We start from the raw sequence: 21,876 nt of genomic DNA, 5'->3' as shown, positions 1-21,876 counted from the left end.
AAAAAAAAAACATAGTTCTTGATTTATAGTCTCAAGCTAGACTTCTTACCCAACACTTTTTAATGGTCAAAATAAATAGTGGTGCAACAGTTAACGTCACCCACATTGTAATGGTTTAACCGTTGACCATTTACTGTGAATATACCCTTAATAGGATCACTAACCTCTATGGCGCCAGAAGGATACACTTTAGAAACATTGAACAGTCCTGACCATCTAGATTTCAGCTTACTTGAAAAGAGTCGCAATTTGGAGTTATATAACAATACCGTGTCTCCCTCAGCAAACTCCCTTTTATGGATTCTAGCATCATGTCATTTCTTTGTTTTCTCCTCGTAGATCTTGACATTCTCGTAAGCTTGGTTCCTAAATTCCTCCCTCTCATTAATTTGCAACAGCCTCTTCTCACTTGCAGAATGAAAATCAAAGTTTAGAAATTTTATTGCCCAATATGCAAGGTGTTCAAGTTCAACAGGGAGATGACAGGCTTTACCAAAAATCAGCCTATATGGTGAAGTGCCAATAGGTGTCTTGAATGCAGTTCTATATGCCCACAAGGCGTCATCTAAACGTAAAGACCAATCTTTTCTACTCAAGTTCACAGTTTTTTCCAAAATTCTTTTTAATTCTCTATTTGAAATCTCAACTTGTCCACTTGTTTGTGGATGGTAAGGAGTTGAAACTTTGTGGGTGACACCATATTTACTCAAAATATTTTCAAACTGTTTATTACAAAAATGTGTGCCACCGTCACTAATTATTGCTCGAGGGGTGCCAAATCGAGTAAAAATGTGTGTTTTTTCAAAAATCTCACCACAACTCTAGCATCATTAGTGCGCAAAGCTTCTGCCTCCACCCACTTCGACACATAATCCACAGCAACAAGTATATATTTGTTTGAAAAAGAACTTGGAAAAGGACCCATAAAATCTATACCCCAAACATCAAAGATTTCACATTCAATAATATTATTTAAAGGCAGTTCATGCTTCTTAGAAATATTACCAGTCCTTTGACACCTATCACATGCAGAAACATACTGGAAAGCATCTTTAAATAACGATGGCAAATAAAAACCAGATTCAAGTACCTTTGCTGCAGTTTTCGTTGGGTCAAAATGCCCACCTACCTCTCTGCCATGACAATGACTCAGAATAGATCTCATTTCTTCTTCAGAAACACATCTCCTAATAACATTGTCTGCACAAACCTTAAACAGAAATGGATCCTCCCACATATAATGCTTAACATCAGCCAAAAATTTCTTTCTTTGTTAAAGGATAAATTTTGTGGGAGGATGCCACTAACAATATAATTTGCAAACTCAGCATACCAAGGCAATGCAAGAACATGAAACAAAGGCTCATCAGGAAATTTCTCATTAATCTCATCTATCTTTATAGCATGCTCATCAGTTAATCTTTCTAGCCTAGATAGATGATCAGCCACAACATTTTCTACACCTTTTTTTTTATCTCTAATCTCCAAATCATACTCTTGCAACAACAAAATCCATCTAATCAAACGAGGTTTAGCATCTTTCTTTGCAAGAAGATATTTAAGTGCAAAATGATCAGTGTAAACAATAACTTTAGCCAAACAAAGGTAAGAATAAAATTTATCGAATGCAAATACTATAGGTGTAGTGACCCGTATCCGTAATTAGCGATTAATGAGTATATTAATCGTGTAATAATGTTGGATTAAGTAAAACGTAATTAAGGAAATTTCTAAAGGGTTAACGGAGTCCAGAAATGGATCCAGGACACTCAAAATAGCCGGGAAGGTCCCGAGGGTCCGGAGGGTTCGGAAGCTCCGAACCAAGTCAGGAGGTTCCGAACAGGATCGGAGGATCCGAAGTCAGGATCGAAGGCTCCGATCAAGATCGGAAGCTCCGTCGGTGAGATCGGATGTTCCGATCGGGACCAGGGCACGTGTCATCGCTGGCGTCAGCAAAGTGACATCATGGCTGACGTAATATTGGGCGATCGGATGCTCCAAAGATGGGATCGTAGGTTCCGATCATGTTCGGACGTTCCGAACCGGGTTCGGAGGCTCCGAACTTTGTCTATAAATAGGGGGCCAAGATTTCATTTTCAAGTGCACCTTTCCCTCTCTTCTCTCTAATTCCTAAGCCTTCTAACTCAGATCTAGGGAGATCTAGGCATCCAATGGGGAATCCGGAAGTGGCATAGCGATCCAGGCGTCGTAGCGGAGCTGTGGCCTAGTTTTGAGACAAATTGTCATCAGCGGGCTGACGACGGACGCAGGTATAGCTATGGTCTCTTTAAATTATTTAGGAGTATGCAATAGCTTAGTTAAGGCTTTTAGAGCTTAAATAATGATGCATGGATATTTGCATTGTAGAGTTGATGATAGGCTGGGAATCTAGAGTGGGACTGCTAGGACTACCTGTAGTAAGGTAAGTAAGTACAGACTGAGATAGCCAACAGGTTTTGCATGCTTATATGTTGCATTTGTGTGTCATATTATTATGCAGCATGTGCATATCATATTTTGCCTGTCCATCTTGTGAGATGAGCCATGTAGGGCCGCTCAGCCCTGTCTGGACGGGTGATATCTAGTGCCCAGTGACTGACGGGTCCTGGGTGATTAGCATCTGGGGACACAGTCCACGTCCTATAGGAATGAGTAGTGTACACAGGGTTTTCTCCCTGGGTTGTACCACTCATGTCCTAGGCGCCTTTACTGAGCAATTGTATACAGTTATCCCAGATATGGATACCCTATCATTTGCATGCATCATATTTGTATGTTTTACCCAGTGCTTTCGTATTGATCTTAGAGCTCACGTCCAGTCTTTTCTGTGTATCTGGACACCCCATCCGACGGGGCAGGTGTAGGTGCAGGGTGGAGCACCAGGAGCTTGGATTGGCCAGCGACCAGTGAAGACAGCGAGATTAGCTGTAGGTTTTGCCTTTAGGGTTTATTTATTCGATTGGGTTGTATAATCGAATTTATTTAACCGGTTGTATTCTGCCGGTCTGCTTTTATTTAAGTCTTCCGCAGCGATTTATTTTAATGCATGCTTAATTATGCTCTTAACTCTGATTAGGTAGTGGATCCGGGTAGGGTCGCTACATTTATTGGTATCAGAGTGCATGCATGCAAGAGACTTGGGATATAGTAATGAGACTTTGGGTTATCCTTATAGGATTGATTAGACCTTGGAAGAGGTGATGATTCAACAATTAGTTTTCCCAGAGACTATCATCATCGGCAGTATTTCTAAAGATTTGGCTTATGGGATACCAGCAAGTGCGGACAGGAGTGATGGATCGTGTCCGAGTTTTCAAGATTTCTACTCAGGTGGATCCTAGTTTTGGATCGAGTACCGGATGCCAGAGGCAGTGGCAGAGCATTGGATGGGACGCACTTGATGTTTGCATCTGTATCGTCCGTACCATGATGACACTACTCTGAAGATTCTCCACTAGTAGTTGGAGAGATTGACAGATAGACCTTTACCAGGGAATGCCTCGAGTGCCTAAGGCACGACAGGTTTCGAGCGTAAGGTCATTAAACTCATGCAGAACATAGTTTTGCCGGTATGCTTGTACCGATGCATTTGGTAGGCACACGGGAAACTTCATGTTCAAAAGCATGATATAAATACAAGAAGAACGCTGATGGTAGATCGTGAGCAGAAGGGGTCGACTGACATGCACTGACGCAGAGCATAGCTGGTTAGCTATCACGAGCCATTTCTCCAGAATTCTTTGTAGGAGGACATGTAGAGAGACTTGGTCGGGAGTATGCTTGTATCGATGCGTGTGTCGATTAGAAGCTTCATGCTCGAGAAACGAAGACTAGTACGATGATTTAAATACTGTATTGATGTAGTTGTAAACAGTATTTCAGTTGTAATAAATCATCATACTTTGGTTGTATCATTTCAAGTTCGATTGTACATTTCATTGTATTTTGAATACTGTATGTATTACATGAGATTGTAATAAAGAGAATTGTACATAACTTGAAATAAGTGATACATGTTTTATTTATCCAGCAATTCTTGGATGATTGCATGATTGTGCGGAAGTTTGGATTGGGTTTAGTTGATTAGCGTTCAACTGCTGTAGCTCATGGGATTTGAGTGGGCCGACTGTGACTGTTTGACTTGTGGTTAGTCTAGGCGTTTTCCTAGGATTGACCTAGTTAGTCAATGGACTATGTTAGTGCCAGCGATGAGTGGACTCATCTAGAGGCATTAAGGGTATTGTTCAGTTTAGAACGTTGAACTTTGTTCAAGGTTGTTTCCTTAGAACAAGCTGTCTGACCTTCGTTAGGTTGAGACTTGTGATGATGGGTTTTCATCGGGATACCAGGTCCAGTATATGCCGAGAGTTGTGGACTATGACCATGAATAGACGTGATGGAGCGCGATCCTATGCTAGTGTTACTCTGGGAGTCCTTGTACTTCAGAGGGTACCTGGGAGCCTTTGTGCTTCAGGATTAGCGGTGGAAAGGCTACTCAGTCTAGGGATTTGGTAGCAGTCACGACAGGGTATGACCTTGGATTAAGATATCAGGTTTGATATCGATGGTTCGATATCGTCTGGTGTGCCAGAGATATAGTTTGAGTATTCTGCTGTAGAAACCAGTCATGGAGGGATTTTCTTGACAAGTGTGTACTCTGAGCAGATAGGTTTTAACCTTTGGTTTACTGCTAGACGTGTGGATCTAGTAGGTGGACGGATTTCTACCAACGATGACTAGGGGTTGTCATCAGAGTTATGGTTAGAATTTCCTTGTGATAGGAATTATCCAAGATACTGGATGGAATGTTGTTTTAAGACTTAAACTCGAATACGAGGACTACTCCATGATGATTTACTTCATCTGTGATAGATTATGTTAGACGCTAAGGGTTGTATAGAGCTATCTGAGATGTGAGGGAAGCGTGGCCTATACCCGTGAAGCCTTGGTGGTTGTCCAGGTGGGTTAACATGGTAAGCTACCTTAGTCTTAAATTGTTGCACAATCATAGCGAGGGATATAATCAGGAGAGTGTTCGAAGATTGTAAGAATCTTGGAGATTCGTTAGTTATGATTCTGAATTTGACGAATCGTGATATTCATCCTGGATGAACGAAGAAAGGATAGTTAGTGCAGTGTTTGCGCTAAGTACTGTCTGATATTTTCAGAGATTGAGCGTAGGATTTTCCATGGGATGGAATGGGCTTAGTTTATCTTGATGTTTGCCTTGGGTGAACAAGACAATGATTAGTAGTGCTAAGGTGGCACGGGATCTGTGCTAGTGACTACTAGTGGTTATTGGCTAACTCTGTCAGTTAGGATGATTAAGTTCAGAATAAGAAGCAGCGGTTAGTAGTGCTGAAAAGGCGCAGGACTTGTGCCAAGTAAACTACTTATGTACTGCGATCTGACACCATTTGGAAATGGTTCTTTGTGGCAGCTGATTCATGGTTATTGACCGAGCCATGTAGGTTGGATGATCAGTGGTGGTCTGATTTGATAAGTGCGAGCTTAAATAGATCGACGAGTTTGATTGGTTGAGCAAATCAGGGTTGATCAGGATGTAGCAATTAAGAAATACTTGGGATAGTATTTTGTCGAGTAGTTCTTATGGGATGAGTACTGGATACCATCTCAGAGCATTTGACAATTCGGATGATTTAGGGTCTCTAGGTTGCCAGGGACTAATCTACCAAAAGATTATGATTGACTTGTATGGTCAAGTTAGTTATTAACTTGACAGGAGAAACAAGCAAAGGAATTGGTAATTCCCAAGATAATGTTCTGGTAATGATATCTTAGTATACCGTTGAGTTTGAGATCCAACGAGGATTGTGTACTTACAGGGACATCAGTTGTTTGATTGTGAGGTGTGATATTTGCTGAGACCTAGTTCTCGAGATCCGGCAGGGTGTGTCACAAATTTTCATCGTGTGGTGCTTAAGATCATTGGAATGATCGAGGCAGTCGTAGATCGACTTAGTAGCCAACAAGATTGTTGTGGGAATTGAAGATTTCACAAGATAGCGATGAAGCAACTTTTTTCTTTCCAGTCGACAAGCCACATCAGTGCGGACCATTCGTCAAGGATATTGTGCTTTAGCAATGGACGATATTCGGATGTGCGTCGGGTGGCAAGTTACTTCGAGCACAAGTATTTCCCAGGATTGACTAGGGAATCGATGAATTAGATCGTTCAGTGCTGAGACTGATGCGTTCGGCAAGGGAGCGATTTGACAATTGAGAATCCATTGGGATTTAGTTCCTGGATCAGTATGTTCAACCTTGGGAGGTTGGTATGAGCTGATGGTATTATCAGAGACTCTGAGTTAAGTTATACCAATTGAAAGAGTGGGTGCCCGGTGAGCCAACTTGTGGCTAAGGGCTTTTATGACTCTATGTATAAACAATCTTTTGTTTAATATAATTTACACTTTTATAATGGCATTTACTTTATCTTTTATCATATTATTATGTTGTGACATACTATAAGATGTTTATATGAAGACCTTGAATATACTATAGTGTATGTAAGATGTGGTGGCACATGGGGATGGCTATCATGAAACACATCTTATAGTCACTGTATATTCTAAACAGTTCCTAGTCGATTGAGCCGTCCGTTAATAAGGATAATGATCGCTCGAGATTGAGACTAGCATTTGCGATGCCGAGTACCACGTTTAATTGGTATGGAACATAGAGATGTTCAAAGCATGCAAATGGATATTCATACGATGAATGATCGAACTACCCTATCCGGACTTTCCAAGTGGTTATCACTTATCGAGTGGATAAAGTCCGCGGTTTTGGTTGTACACCATTAGTCCTTACTACTTGAAACATCATTGAGACTCTATATGCTAGTACTGTGCTTTGACTCGTTTACCGACTCTATTGGGGTCATCAGGTGTCGGGATTGGGTACAGTTACGACACATATAGGAGTCGATGCTTTGTTGTCAAGGATTCACCACATACTTGCTAGTGTGGATATCCTATGCAATCTGAGGAGATATTAGTTTGACGAATCTCTGGCCAGAGTACATGATGTGTTTTAAGAAATGGTTTCTTAGTAGCACATGCGATGTCACTATTTGATCTTCAAGATGCATTGCATAGTTATCGAATCTCGAACGACTCTCGATTTACCAATGGTTGTTGATTCGATCGGGATATATGGATGAAGGGACCGTAATGTACGCTAACCAAAATCTATTGGTTCTTGCAGGCACTATCAGTGATACCTAGGGAATCATGGGGCGATGTTGCTAGGCGCTCTTACCATGATTCGATGGGCAAGTCGGAAATTGTTGTTCCGAGTCACAAGGAGTTGTGAGCCCACGGCTAGCTGTATCCCTGAACCATTGAGGGTCACACAAGTAATGGATTTTTAATCCCCGTTGAGATAGTTAAATTTAAAGAGTTAAATTTAATGAACAAAGAAGTAGGACTTCTTATATCAGAGTAGAGGAGTAAGATTTCCTAAAATGACATAGGGATGGGCATTTTTGGAAATCACTGAATTCGGATTCAGAAAATTTATCTTGACATTAAAAGATGCAGAAATGGTTTCTGTGCACATTGGTGAAATTGGTTTATCAATCTGAGTCATGATGAATTTTATATTAATTTCTGAACATGCGGGCTTTGCTTGTCAGGCTTGAACTTATGACTAATGGGCCCTAAGCTGTTAGCAGCCCACATTATAAATAAGTTATTGCAGTACAGAAATTACATAACAGAGGTCATAATTTTCGAAAACCCTAGCTGTGTTTTTTTAAAGTGGCCGCCCCCCCTTCTCCCCTCTCTGCTCGAAAAATTCCAGCCTGTGAATTTTGAATTTGTAGTCTGGTTTAACGGATCAAATTCGTTAATTCTCTTCGTAGAAACTTTTGATAGATTTTCTAGTGCAATCTATCAGAGGGATTAAACTTCTGTTCGTGGACCTGATTGAAGAATTTTTCGTCCATCAGTTCCTGGGATATACAACAAGAGCAGAGTAATCTGTTGGTGTCCATAATCTTGTTTTGAGATTGGAGGTAAAAATTTAATTGTTATTTAATTTTTACACGCACAATTTAATCGTAAAGTTTTGATACCCATTATGGAATCGTTCCATATAAAATTTTAAAACATCCGTTGCACCGGGTATCAATTCTGATTGATCTGATCACCGTTTTCCAACACCAGGCGCAATGATTGTCGAGTTTCAAGACGGAATAGGAAGCGTTTCCATATGTCTGTGTAATGTGGAATGTCCCAGTCGAGCATATTGGTGGAAGCTTGCCTTAGTATTGATGTGTGTACAGTGGTTGTGATTATGTATAACTATCAGGAGGATGTTTATCGATCAAATTCATGAGGTGAATAACCTATGATCGAGATGATGTAGATCATCAGAGGCATGATGACTTCCATTGCAGTATATGTGTGGCTTCACAGGCCAATGGCTAGAAGATGACTTAGTATCATTATTGGCAAGCGATGATGGTTCTCATCAGGACACAGTGCTGAGTTATACTAAGAGACATGAACTGTGATTGGTACTAGACTGGATGGTCTGAGTTCCCAGTGATCGCTTGGAAAGCTCGTTTGCTTCGTTAGAGCATGTGAAGGATGACCAGTCTGGAATCAAGTTGATCAGTTACGTTGGAGTATAGCTTGGTGTCAACTAGATTCTCTTGAGGAGAATTTGGGCTTTGTTGTGTCGGCACAGTGTTAGAAATAGTGTTTCCTGACTAGAGGTGTTGAGCACCAAGAACTTTTGGAACCATTAGATAGTTAATTTTGATTAGTGATTCGATGATTGTCGTAAGTCAATCAGGTTATGATTTGGTCTTCGTCAGTCTAAGACTTTTCCTTGAGACGATGATCTCGGTCAAGCGGATGTTTGTATCCTTCGTGGTCAGTAGGGAAGTTCGACTGTTGACCAGTAGCGCAGTAATCTTCAGTGAAAGAATATTAATGCGGTTAAGCATTAATGGAGCTTATAGAGAATTCGACGAGAGTCTGAGTGTGTCGGAAGTTATTTCGACCAGACACTCAAGCAGAGGTCTATCTTACGTTCTCGAGGTATTACCTTAGATTTCGAGGACGAAATCTTTTAAGGGGGGGAGAATGAAGTGACCCGTATCTGTAATTAGCGACTAATGAGTATATTAATCGTGTAATAATGTTGGATTAAGTAAAACGTAATTAAGGAAATTCCTAAAGGGTTAACGGAGTCCAGAAATGGATCCAGAACACTCAAAATAGCCAGAAAGGTCCCGAGGGTCCGGAGGGTTCGGAAGCTCCGAACCAAGTCAGGAGGTTCCGAACAGGATCGGAGGATCCGAAGTCAGGGTCGGAGGCTCCGATCAAGATCGGAAGCTCCGTCGGTGAGATCGGACGTTCCGATCGGGACCAGGGCAAGTGTCATCGCTGACGACAGCAAAGTAACATCATGGCTGAAGTAATATTGGGCGATCGGGCGCTCCGAAGATGGGATCGGAGGTTCCGATCGTGTTCGGACGTTCCGAACCGGGTTCGGAGGCTCCGAACTTCGTCTATAAATAGGGGGCCGAGATTTCATTTTCAAGTGCACCTCTTTCCCTCTCTTCTCTCTTATTCCTAAGCCTTCTAACTCAGATTTAGGGAGATCTAGGCATCCAATGAGGAATCCGGAAGTGGCATAGCCATCCAGGCGTCGTAGCGGAGCTGTGGCCTAGTTTTGAGACAAATTATTTAGGATTATGCAATAGCTTAGTTAAGGCTTTTAGAGCTCAAATAATGATGCATGGATATTTGCATTGTAGAGTTGATGATAGGCTGGGAATCTAGAGTGGGACTGCTAGGACTGCCTGCAGTAAGGTACGTAAGTACAGACTGAGATAGCCAGCGGGTTTTGCATGCTTATATGTTGCATTTGTGTGTCATATTATTATGCAGCATGTGCATATCATATTGTTCCTGTCCATCTTGTGAGATGAGCCATGTAGGGCCGCTCAGCCCTGTCTGAACGGGTGATGTCTAGTGCCCAGTGACTGACAGGTCATGGGTGATTAGCATCTGTGGACACAGTCCACGTCCTATAGGAATGAGCAGTGTACATAAGGTTTGCTCCCCGGGTTGTACCACTCATGTCCTAGGCGTCTTTACTGAGCAGTTGTATATAGTTATCCCAGATATGGATACCCTATCATTTGCATGCATCATATTTGTATGTTTTACCCAGTTCTTTCGTATTGAGCTTAGAGCTCACGTCCAGTCTTTTCTGTGTATCTAGACACCCCATCCGATGGGGCAGGTGTAGGTGCAGGGTGGAGCACCAAGAGCTTGGATTGGCCAGCGACCAGTGAAGACAGCGAGATTAGCTGTAGGTTTTGCCTTTAGGGTTTATTTATTCGATTGAGTTGTATAATCGAATTTATTTAACCGGTTGTATTCTGCCGGTCTACTTTTATTTAAGTCTTTCGCAGAGATTTATTTTAATTCATGCTTAATTATGCTCTTAACTCTGATTAGGTAGTGGATCCGAGTAGGGTCGCTACAATAGGCAAAAGTTCTTTCTCAGTGGTGTCATAATTCTATTATGCCTCATTCAATGTTCGACTAGCATAGTAAATGGTGTGAAATACCTTATTCCTCCTTTGGCCAAGAACTGCACCTACTGCTGTGTCACTAGCATCACACATAAGCTCAAATGGCAGTTCCCAATCCGGTGCTACCAAAATAGGTGATGTGATCAGCTTCTCCTTTAGCTTTTTGAATGCCTGCAAAAAATCAGAATCAAAATCAAAATGTGCATCTTTAGCTAACAGACTAGATAGTTGTTTAGAAATCTTAGAGAAATCCTTAATGAATCTACGATAAAATCCAGCATGGCCTAGAAAACTACGAACTCCCTTCACTGATACTGGTGGAGGTAATTCTTGTATCACCTGAATTATTGCTCGGTCCACTTCAATACCTTTTTGAGATATTTTGTGTCCCAAGACTATACCTTCTTGAACCATAAAGTGACATTTTTCCCAATTAAGCACCAGATTAGTCTCCTCACACCTCGTCAAAACAAGATCCAAATTGTTCAGACAGATATCAAATTATGAGCCAAACACTGAGAAATCATCCATAAAAATCTCTATAAAATCCTATACCATATCATGAAAAATAGACAGCATGCATCGTTGAAAAGTTGCAGGTGAATTACATAAACCGAAAGGCATTCTCCTAAATTCAAATGTTCCATAAGGACAAGTGAAAGTGGTTTTATCTTGATCCTCAGGTACAATTGCTATCTGATTATACCCAAAATAACCATCCAGAAAACAATAAAAATCAAATCCTGCAAGCCTTTCTACCATTTGATCAATAAAGGGAAGGGGAAAGTGATCTTTACGTGTAGCATCATTCAATCTCCTATAATCTATGCACACTCTCCATACAGTTACTGTTCTAGTAGGAATCAGTTCATTATTTTCATTAGTAACAACAGTCATACCTCCCTTCTTTGGCACACATTGGACTGGACTTACCCACAAACTATCAGAAATGGGATAGATAATACCTGCGTCCAATAGCTAGATAACTTCAGTTTTTACCACTTCTTGCATCTTTGGGTTGAGGCATCTTCGTGGCTGTACCACAGGGCTGTATTTTTCCTCCATCAGAATTTTGTGCATGCAAATTGAAGGACTAATCCCCTTGATGTCCGCTATCTTCCATCTGAATGCCTTTTTGTGCTCTCTAAGGATCCTCAAGAGCTTTTCTTCATTTGTCCCTGTCAAAGATGAAGAAATAATCACCGACAAAGAATTTTTAGAATTTAAATAAGCATACTTAAGATGAGAAGGTAAAGGTTTAAGCTCAAGAGTTGGTGGATCTTCAATTGATGGCTTTTGTGGCTTGATATCTCTTTGTCCCAACTCTCCAAGATTTCCACTTGAACGTATTTTGTAAGTAGGATTAGAATGCAGCTGTGCAATTATCTCACTCTTCTCCTCGTCGTGCTCATCCTTGGCTTTTGGATTCAGTAGACATCCCTCCAAACATTCCTTATATGAACCTCGCAAAAATTCAGCAGACAAACATCAATAAAATCAATACTAAAACACATGTGCTCATCGTGTGGGTGTTTTAAAGCTTTAAAAACATTAAAAATTACTTGATCCTCTCCCACTCGAAGGATCAACTTCCCCATTTGAACATCAATAAGCGCTTTCCCAGTAGCTAAGAATGGTCGTCCCAAAATCAATGGCATGTCTATGTCTTCATCCATGTCTAACACGAGAAAATCCACTGGAAAAATGAATTTATCCACTTTGACTAGAACATCCTCGATAATTCCTCGTGGATATGTGATGAATCTGTCTGCCAATTGTAGAGACACTGTAGTAGGCTTTGGCTCACCCAATCCCAAGCGCCTGAAAATAGAAAGAGACATCAAATTAATACTTGCACCTAAATCACATAAAATTTTAGTAAATGAAATAGAACCAATGGTGCAAGGTATGGAAAAACACCCTGGGTCTTTTAACTTTGGAGGTAATTTATTTTGAACAATTGCAGAGCACTCCTCAGTCAAATTCACAGTTTCATATTCCTCCAATTTCCTCTTTTCTGATAAAATATCCTTCAAAAATTTAGCATAACTAGGCATTTGAAATAAAGCATCAGCAAATAGAATATTAATATGTAATTTCTTAAAAACCTCAAGAAACTTAGCAAAACTAGCATCTACCTTTGCCTTTTTCAAGGCTGCAAGAAATGGTGGAGGGATACTTACTTGCTTTGGTGGTGTGCTAGGTTTAGTGATAGAGGGTTTACCTTTTTCGCTCTCCTTATTCTCTTGTTCATTCTTTTCTTCCTTGCCGCCAATCTCTAAGCCAATCTCTTTTCCACTCCTGAGTGTTATAGCCTTCGCTTTCTCCTTAGGATTCTTTTCAGTATCACTTGGAAAAGTTCCTTGAGTTCTCCCTGAAATGATGTTAGCCAACTGTCCCAACTGAGTCTCCAAATTCCTAATAGAAGCATCTTGATTTTGAAGTCTAGTCTCAGTAGATGATATGAAATTGGTCATCAAATCCTCCAAACTTGGCTTCTTGTCTTGCTGTGCAAATCCAAGTGGCGGTCTCATGACATTCTGCTGATTCAGATTCTGATTTTGGTTAGACCATGAGAAGTTTGGGTGATTCTTCCATCCTGGATTGTAGGTATTCGAGTAAGGGTTGTTCGGTGGCATATTTCCAACAAAATTTGCATTTTCAGCTAGTTGAAATGGATTCCCAACTTGACACTCAGTGCTATGATGATTCCCCCCACATAGATTGCATGTGATCGTCTGAACCTGCTTTGCTGTCACAATCATACTATCTATTTTCTTGTTCAGACCTTCCAACAGTGCAAAAATTGTCGTGAACTCATCAATTTGATGAACTCCAGCTGGTCTCTTTGGAATATTCCTATCTGACTGCCACTGGTAGGTGTGTGATGCTATATCTTCCAATAGTTCATATGCCTCTTCCGGTGTTTTTCTCATGATAGTACCTCCTGAAGTTGCATCGATTGTGGAACGATTAGCAAAAAATAAACCATTATAAAATATTTGTACCTGAATCCAGACAGGCAGTCCATGGTGTGGGCATCTCCTCAACAACTTCTTGAAATGCTCCCATGCCTCGTATAAAGTCTCAGTATCATGCTGCACAAAGTTGGTGATATCATTCCTCATTTTTGCAGTCTTAGAGGGTGGGAAATATTTGGATAGAAAAGCTTTTGTCATCATCTCCCAAGTAGTTATTGACCCTGTAGGCAAAGAATTTAACCAAGATTTAGCTTTATCACGTAAAGAAAATGGGAATAAACGTAATCTGATAGCGTCGTCAGTAACGCCATTTTGCTTAAAAGTGCCACAAAGCTCCAGAAAATTCGCAATATGAGCATTAGGATCATCAGTTGCAGAGCCTCCGAATTGCACTGATGTCTGAATCATCTGGATGATTGCTGGCTTGATCTCGAAAGTATTAGCTTGAACTCTTGGCTTTGTAATGCTAGACATATTGCCAAGAACCATGGGCTGGACGTAGTCCATCATCTGTCTAGCAGCTGGCTCCTCAGTATCTTCTGCCATTGATTCTCGAGTTTCTCTTCGCCTTCTATGAAAAGTTCTTTCAATATCTGGATCAAAAGGCACAAGTTCTTGCACTTAACTCCTTCGCATCCACTATAAAACAAATTCCTGCAAGAATAAATAAGAAAAATATAAGCTCGCGCAAGAATTAAAGCAAAAATCAGAACTGAAAAAAAAAATAATGGCTAAACTACAGTCAAATAATCTCTTATGATATTGCAAAGAATTAGTCCCCGGAAACGGCGCAAAAAACTTGACCGTGCTTTTATTTAAACTCAAAAATAGTATAAATATCAATGCACCAATTTAATATAACAGCACGAATTAATCCGCAAGTGTACGGCTGTCAAGTTTTAGTATAGATAGCAAAATAAGGGTTATCGTTCCACCAAGACTAACTAACAAATACCAAATAAAATTATTTAAACTATATTTTACCTACGAAGAATGGCTGAATAATTTAATAAACTAAAATAAAATTAAAACAATATAAAAACTCAAATTCCAACCAAAACTAATTAAATCTAGCAAGGAAAAATTCAATAGGAGAAAATTATCAAGATTTCGGTTCACCGTTGCAAGCCCCTAAAATTCTCATATTATTTATAATTGAAATTCCATCTATTCCTAAGGTGACGGGTTCTCCTAATTTATTTAATATACTCTCTCGAGCTATATCAAACCTAATATTGAATTGTAACAAGTAATTCTTGTTCACTTGTTTAACAAACAATACCGCATTCAAGATTCATGAAAACCACTAACCTTTGATTAAAATAATCTATAGCTATCACACATGTATTTGATCTTATCTCTCTATCTCAATCTAAATCCACGGCATAAATCATTATATCATATTATAATTTCATCTCTTGATCTTAATTATAGTACATATAATCATTCAAAGGTAGCTAATCTTTGAAAGCATTAAAACCAATAAAATATGCCATTAAGAATTCAAGAACTCAATCAAATAATCAATAATCAAACAATAGGTTAAAGCAACGGATCCCCTAATCTCGATAAACAAAACTTAGTTCATAATTATAATGAATAAAAATGTTCGACAAAAGTTCTCAACGATTCAAACATAGTTTAATCCAAAATAAATTCAAGAACAAAGTCTAGATATTAGAATAAACTCTCGAAATTGCTTTCGTTGGTTGATTCCTTGTTCAAAATCGATCCTTTCTGCCGTCTCCAGAAATCTGCTCTTGCGCTGCTCTCTTTTATTTTTTTCTTCCGTAAAAATCTGAGAGTTTCCTTTCGGCTCCTCTTTTTCTTTTATTTCTTTCGGTAGCCTCCTCATCTCCCAATTCTGCATTCTTCTTTTATGGGATTTTTTTTTTCTTAAGCTCAGCCCACTTCTCCCTCTCCAATTCTCGGCTGCTGGAATGTGTTTAAAGAAATCAGATCGTTTTTGTGGCTATTTCTTCTCGGTTGGAATCTGCTGCACTTGTTTATATTTTTCCCAAATCCAATCACGTTCAGCCCAATCACAATTCTTGCACAATTCAAGACTTAATACTTTCAGCATCTCACGACATTTAACCCATCAATTTCCTTTCCTTTCTTCTTTTGTTTCGAGATACTCGGTCAGGTGATGCAGGGGTACCGAAACTATTCGAAAACCTTTATTTTTCCATCGTTTCAACTCATCTCGCTCGATAGGACCTATACGGCATGAAAAACAATTATTACGAGCCACAAACAACAATTTAACAATCAAAATTCAATTTACTCAAAAAAACAAATAAATTAAATAAATGTATTAAAATATAAACTTATCATGTACCTCGGTTCTCCATGGATCAATTTGTCTTGATCCACCAGTTTTTTGCAACCCCACGAAGCTGATGAATGACCAACTTGGTTCTGCGGTCATCAGAATAGTCAAGGGAATCGAACAACTGGTCAACTTCATCCAACCAGCTCTCGCAGTCAACAGGATTCTCTGTACCTAGTAACAAAGGAGGGTTAAACGGCTGAAACCTCTTCACAAGGTTTCCATAGGCATCGTTGTGGCATCAAACTGATCGACTTCTGTACTAGCTTGCTCATTCGGAGAAGTAACTGGCGATGGTTTCCTGTTAATAACTCGACGAGGACCCATCAGATAACCAAAGGTTAGGACACAGGATATCTCAATCGATGCAATTCGGTGCCCTTACAACCTCTCAGAATTCGGATACCAGTTGATAACGAAAACATTTATATCTCCAGTAGATCATGCTTTATAAATTTAAATAACATAGTCATGTAATTCAAATAATTCTCAATTAATAAATCATGCTCGCATGGTATTTAACAAATCAATTTAAATAACTCAATCACATGCGAGAAATCAATTGATGCGGACTCGATCTACCCCGCTCACTTCTAAATTCAGTCCAAGATCTTATTTCTCTGATACCACTTAATGTGAGGCCTCGGTTCTAAATATCAATATAGGATTAAACAACAATAATAAGAAAACAAGCTCCAAGATTAAAGGAGTAAGAAATTTTTATTTTTTTAAAAAAAGAACAGTGCTCGGCCAAACAAAAAACCAAGTACTGTCCGAAAATTTAAAGGCCCCCGCACGATCGGTAAAATCTTACCGATCGAGCGGACACAAAATGCCCAAATTTCTGTTTCAGCTTAGGGGTGCTCGCTTGATCGGTAATAATCAACCGATCGAGCGGCATAGTTCTGCAGAAAAGAAAAACAAAAATGCTCTCCTTATCAAGCAACACAACATCTCAAATCTCGATATACAACATGCATAACTCACTTCAATCGACATGCATAAACCAAAACAAGGTAGCTCTAGAGTTATACAATCTCAAACTAGTAGAACATGCTTCAGTCTAGCTTATTCAATACAAAACATAACGAGTTCGAATACAATCTAAGTTCGATTACATATTCGACTTCTAAAAAACCAAGTCCTCACTCTATCTTTACATCCCAACTATCCATGTGATCTCTGACTCGGTCCTGCCCCACCTGTTGCCAAGCACACATACAAAGACAAGAAAACAGCTGGATAATCCGATGAGAATAACATTCCCAGGAAAAGGGACAAACATGCTATATCAAATAAGCATCTCAAAATGAAATACATCAACTTCAAGTACTAGATGTAAAAAAACTTTCACATAATCAAAAGAAAGTGAAATGAATGCATTACTTCAAAATATCTAGATTATCTACTCTGATAATCAAAATGCATCTCGTCTTTTCTTTCTTCGGTTGGGATCCCAAGGATAAAGTATCACAATGATCACACCAAACTCTCCTTTTGAGGTGGATGATGTATACTTCAATCCTCTAGACTCCGGAGCATTATAGAGAGATCAATCTGCAATTGTGGTAAATCGCCTACAAAGCCACTCAACTATAATCCCCAGAACGTCTAATTCAAAATGAAAACAATCATTTGGCTCAATATGAATGCATATGAATTCTAATACATTCAATCAAAACTAAAATAGTTCACGTAAACATGAAATATGTGATTTCTCCGGAATACTCGAATCAAGTCGGATTCGAGTTATTCGTTCCATTCAAGTCTAAGTCGTCTTATACCTCTTTCAAACTTCGATGCTCCAACCGGCTACAATCTCTAAAACGATTCAAATTCTGAAATCTCGCAACTCACGACCTTCAACTGAATTATAGAACGAAGCTCTTGCAGCCGTGATCGCTAATCTGCCTTATGAAAAAAATTCTAACGGACGGATCGACAAAACCGGAGAATTCCCAAGCTTGAAGAAACGTTGGGGAGTCTTCAATGGAGGGGAGGCGTGTTGGAGGAGGTGATGGAGTGCAAAAAACAATTCAAACTCCTTTAAATATCTAACAAATTCAATATTTGCATTTTAATCCGTGAAAAATCCAAAATTTGCAAAAAAGGACCGTGATCAAAATCAAGTCATCTCTTGAACTCTGTAATCTCCGATTATCTCAAATAAAGTCAATTAAGATAATTTTGGGGCGTTACAGTAAGGCGGTCAAATTTTGAAGTTTTACCTCTCAGGGATCGGACGAACCGAAGCTATGGTCGGAGGGTCCGAACTGACCATATCGGAGGGAATTTTGAAAGTTTTGAACTGAAAAGGCGCGAGGCAGTTCGGGTGGTCCAAACTGGCCGAAGTCAGAATTTCGAGGATGACCCTAAAATTTATTAAATTTTGCATATAAGTATTAAACCACATAATTCACATAAAATGTGAGCTTTTTAATTTTGAATAAATACAATTGATTTATATTATCCAAAATTAAATTGCTCAGTTTTAATATTAAGCTCCCCCTTAATGTGACATTTAAATTTATTTTATGTCTTCAAGCGATTACAACTCAATCATGCCAAGTTCACCACGCAAACCAATAAAAGTGTTTTCATCTAGTGGTTTTGTAAAAATATCGGCAATTTGATTTGTCGTGTCAACATATTGAATTCAACTTCATTTTGTTCGATGTGGTCATGAATAAAATGATGACGAATATCAATATGTTTGGTGCGCGAATGTTGAATAAGATTCTTTGTAAGACATATGGCGCTAGTGTTATCACAAAAAATAAGGATTTTTGAAAAGGAGACGTCATAGTCGAGCAATTGATGCTTCATCCAAAGAATTTGCGCACAACAACTACCAGCAGTCATATATTCGAATTCGGTCGTTGACAGCGCAACACAATTTTGTTTTTTGGAAAAGCAATACACTAAACAGTTTCCTAAAAAGAAACAAGTTCCACTAGTGCTTTTCCTATCCACCTTATATCCACCAAATTCGGCATCACAGTATGGTTTTAAATCAAAGAAAGAATTTTTCGAATACTACAAGACGAGATTTTGAGTATTTGAAAGATATTTGAAAATGCGTTTCAAGGCAAACAAATGTGATTCCTTTGGACATGATTGAAATCGTGCACAGAAGTAAAAACTAAACATAATGTCCGATCTACTAGCAGTAGCATAAAGTAAGAAGCCAATCATACTACGAAAGGAAGATTGATCTACAGATTTACCATTTTCATTCTTGTCGAGTCTGATTGTTGTGCTCATCGGTGTGGATGATGATTTTGTGTTCTCCATCCCAAACTTCTTTAGAATCTCACATATCATGGTCCTCGCAATCTCCACAAATGTCCTATTTTTTTATCTCAACGACCCCGTTTTATTGTGGAGTCCTAGGACAAGAAAAATTGTGACCGATGTCTTTCTCTTCACAAAAATTTGTAAAACTCTCATTTTGAAATTCAGTTCCATGGTCACTACGGATCTGCTTTATTGAAAGATTTTTCTCATTCTCAACACATTTGACAAAAAGTTTTAAAATAATCAAAGCCATCATTTTTGTGGGCTAAAAACAATGTCCATGTGTAACGTGAAAAATCATCCACAATGACAAATGTATAAAGCTTCCCTCCTAGGATAGCATTCCTCGAGGGACCACATAGGTCTAGGTGGAGAAGTTCAAGGAGCATATAAGTAGATACAAAATTTTTGCTTTTAAAAGATTCATTTGTATGTTTTCCAAGTTGACACGCATCACAAACAGAATCTAATTTTAAATTGAGTTTTGACATACCGATAACTAAATCAAGTTTAAAAAGTTTTTCTATGATACTAAGACCAACATGACCTAATCTTCTATGCCAAAGAATGTTGTCATCAACATTCAAGGATACAAGGCTTTTAATTTTTGTCAAAGATAAATTATTTAAAGAAACCTTGTAAACATTTTAATTTCTATATCCTTTGAAATTTATGGATTTGTCAGACGTGAGTGATATAGTGCAGTGTTGGGGAGTAAATTTGACTTCATAACCTCTATCACACAATTGACTTATGCTTAGTAGGTTATGCTTAAGTCCTTTCACTAGGAGTACATCATCAATCAAGCAAGATTTAGAAATATCTATTGAGCCGATTCCTTCAATTACTCCTTTGTTGTTGTCTCCAAAGGTGACAGTTCCATTCTCCTTTGGTTTGACCGATTGGAGTAGCTCCTTGTTCCCCTTCATATGTCTAGAACATCCACTTTCTAGATATCATATGCTAGGGAGAACAGTTTTCCTATTTCCCTGCAAGAATTGATTTTGGTACCCTTTAGTTCTTTTGGGTCCACAATGTTAGAAAAGAGGGATACAAAATGGACTTCTAAGAGTTCAGTCTCTCATAGCGACATCATCGACACTTTCTAAGAGTGCTCCCAATAGTAGGTAGGGCTATGGCCTCTTTAAGAACATATTTCCTTGGACAAAGCAGCGTTCATCAGGAAGACCAGTAGCAAGTCAAGGCAGTTTAAACTGGTCTATGATGAACTCCCTTAGATCATGTTCTCATAATGCCGACTAATGAGTTGTTAAGTACTCTTAGGCCTCCATTTCATATAGCTCTTTTGATCATATTGATATTTCAAAGATCTACATTTATGTCTAGCATTACCTATTTTACAACAGTAAGTGCATGCAGGGGGTGATCTCATTTTTGCATTAGCTATAAGGCTAGTAAAGTCTATAGATTTCTTAACACACCCTATTCCACCTTTATCAAGGCTACATTTTTGCATGATTAGTAAATTATTCAATTTATTACTACTAACATTGAATTTATCAAATGATTTTTCTAAATGAGCAATGTCATCCTTTAATCTTATGTTTTCATGCTCCTTAGATTCTAATTCATTTTTGAGTTTTTTATTTTCCTTTCTAAGTGATTTAGCCATATCAAACATATGTTTATATGCATGCAATAATTCATCATAGGAAGGTACCTCATCATCGTCGTTAGAGATGATGTTATCACTCCTAGCCATGAGGCAGATATTAGCTTCCTCCTCATCAACATCGCTATCGCTCCAAGTGGCTATGAGTGCTTTCTTCTTGCCCTTGTCATTTTTCTTCTTGAGAGGGCATTCATTTGCATAATGCCCTTTTTGTTGACAGTTGTAGCACGTAACTTCCTTATCCGTCTTCTTGTCCTTCTTGAAGTTATTCCCTCGCATAAATCTTTTGAACTTTCTTGTGAAGAGAGTCATATCATCATCTTCTTCTTCTTTCTTTTCTTGGCTGGATAAGGCAATCCCCTTTGCCTTGATTTTCTCATCTTATTTCTTCATTCCCTTCCTTGTAGACAATTCCAACTCATGGGTTTTTAGGGTCCCATGGAGTTGATCAATATCATAGGATGCGGTGTCGCCTTTTTTTGATTCAATGATGGAAGTCCTTTTGGCATCCCACTCCTTGGGTAAGGCGCGTAGAGCTCTCCTCCACACTTGATTGGTTGGATATTGTTCTCCAAGTTGGGCTAGCTCATTGATGATTTGAGAGAGCCTTCGTAACATTGTATCTATATCTTCATTGGATTCCATCTCGAAGGTCTCATATTTGAGTTGTAGTAGATCGATATTTGTCTCTTTGACTTGATTGGTTCCCTCGTGCAATATCTCCAATTTGTCCCAAATCTCTTTTGCGGATGAGCACATCGAGATCCGGTTTTACTCGTTCATATCTAGGGAACAATGCAAAATATTCATAGCTTTAGCATTTTGAGAAATTAATTTCATATCCTCTTTTGAAAAGTAATCCATTCCTTTAGGAATGTTAACCCCTTCAACATATTTCATAGGTATATAGGGACCTTTCATGGTCACTTTCCAAAGATCATAATCCACGGATTGGATATATAGGGACATTCTATTTTTCCATTAGCCGTAGTTTATGCCGTTGAAAAGAGGAAGACGATTGGTTGATTGCCCTTGAGCATAATCGCTCGCT

The 21,876-nt window shown here is 39.0% G+C and overlaps 2 protein-coding genes and 1 non-coding gene across 3 annotated transcripts; 1 reads left to right on the top strand and 2 right to left on the bottom strand.

Moving 5' to 3' along the window:
* Window positions 1-314: 314 nt before the first annotated feature.
* On the bottom strand, window positions 315-11,479 carry LOC140861392 (uncharacterized). The gene is made up of 7 exons (XM_073264414.1): window positions 11,138-11,479; window positions 10,619-10,753; window positions 1,309-1,542; window positions 1,091-1,210; window positions 1,006-1,019; window positions 815-908; window positions 315-722 (listed from the first exon to the last, which is right to left on the bottom strand). The coding sequence occupies exons 1-7, from the start codon at window positions 11,477-11,479 to the stop codon at window positions 315-317; spliced, it is 1,347 nt and encodes a 448-aa protein (XP_073120515.1).
* An 81-nt stretch (window positions 11,480-11,560) lies between these two features.
* LOC140861391 (uncharacterized) lies at window positions 11,561-14,109 on the bottom strand. Its single transcript, XM_073264411.1, has 3 exons — window positions 12,503-14,109; window positions 12,145-12,403; window positions 11,561-12,034 (listed from the first exon to the last, which is right to left on the bottom strand). Exons 1-3 carry the CDS (start codon window positions 14,107-14,109, stop codon window positions 11,561-11,563), a joined length of 2,340 nt encoding a protein of 779 aa, XP_073120512.1.
* LOC140869866 (small nucleolar RNA R71) lies at window positions 13,607-13,713 on the top strand. The gene has a single exon (XR_012146857.1). It is a non-coding gene; the product is annotated as a small nucleolar RNA R71 (small nucleolar RNA).
* Window positions 14,110-21,876: the final 7,767 nt, after the last annotated feature.

The sequence above is a fragment of the Henckelia pumila genome, chromosome 4 (assembly GCF_033568475.1).
Source record: "Henckelia pumila isolate YLH828 chromosome 4, ASM3356847v2, whole genome shotgun sequence".
Taxonomy (NCBI): Eukaryota; Viridiplantae; Streptophyta; class Magnoliopsida; order Lamiales; family Gesneriaceae; genus Henckelia; species Henckelia pumila.
The sequence above is the reverse complement of the archived record's forward strand: the minus strand, read 5'-3'. Positions and strand labels throughout refer to the sequence as shown.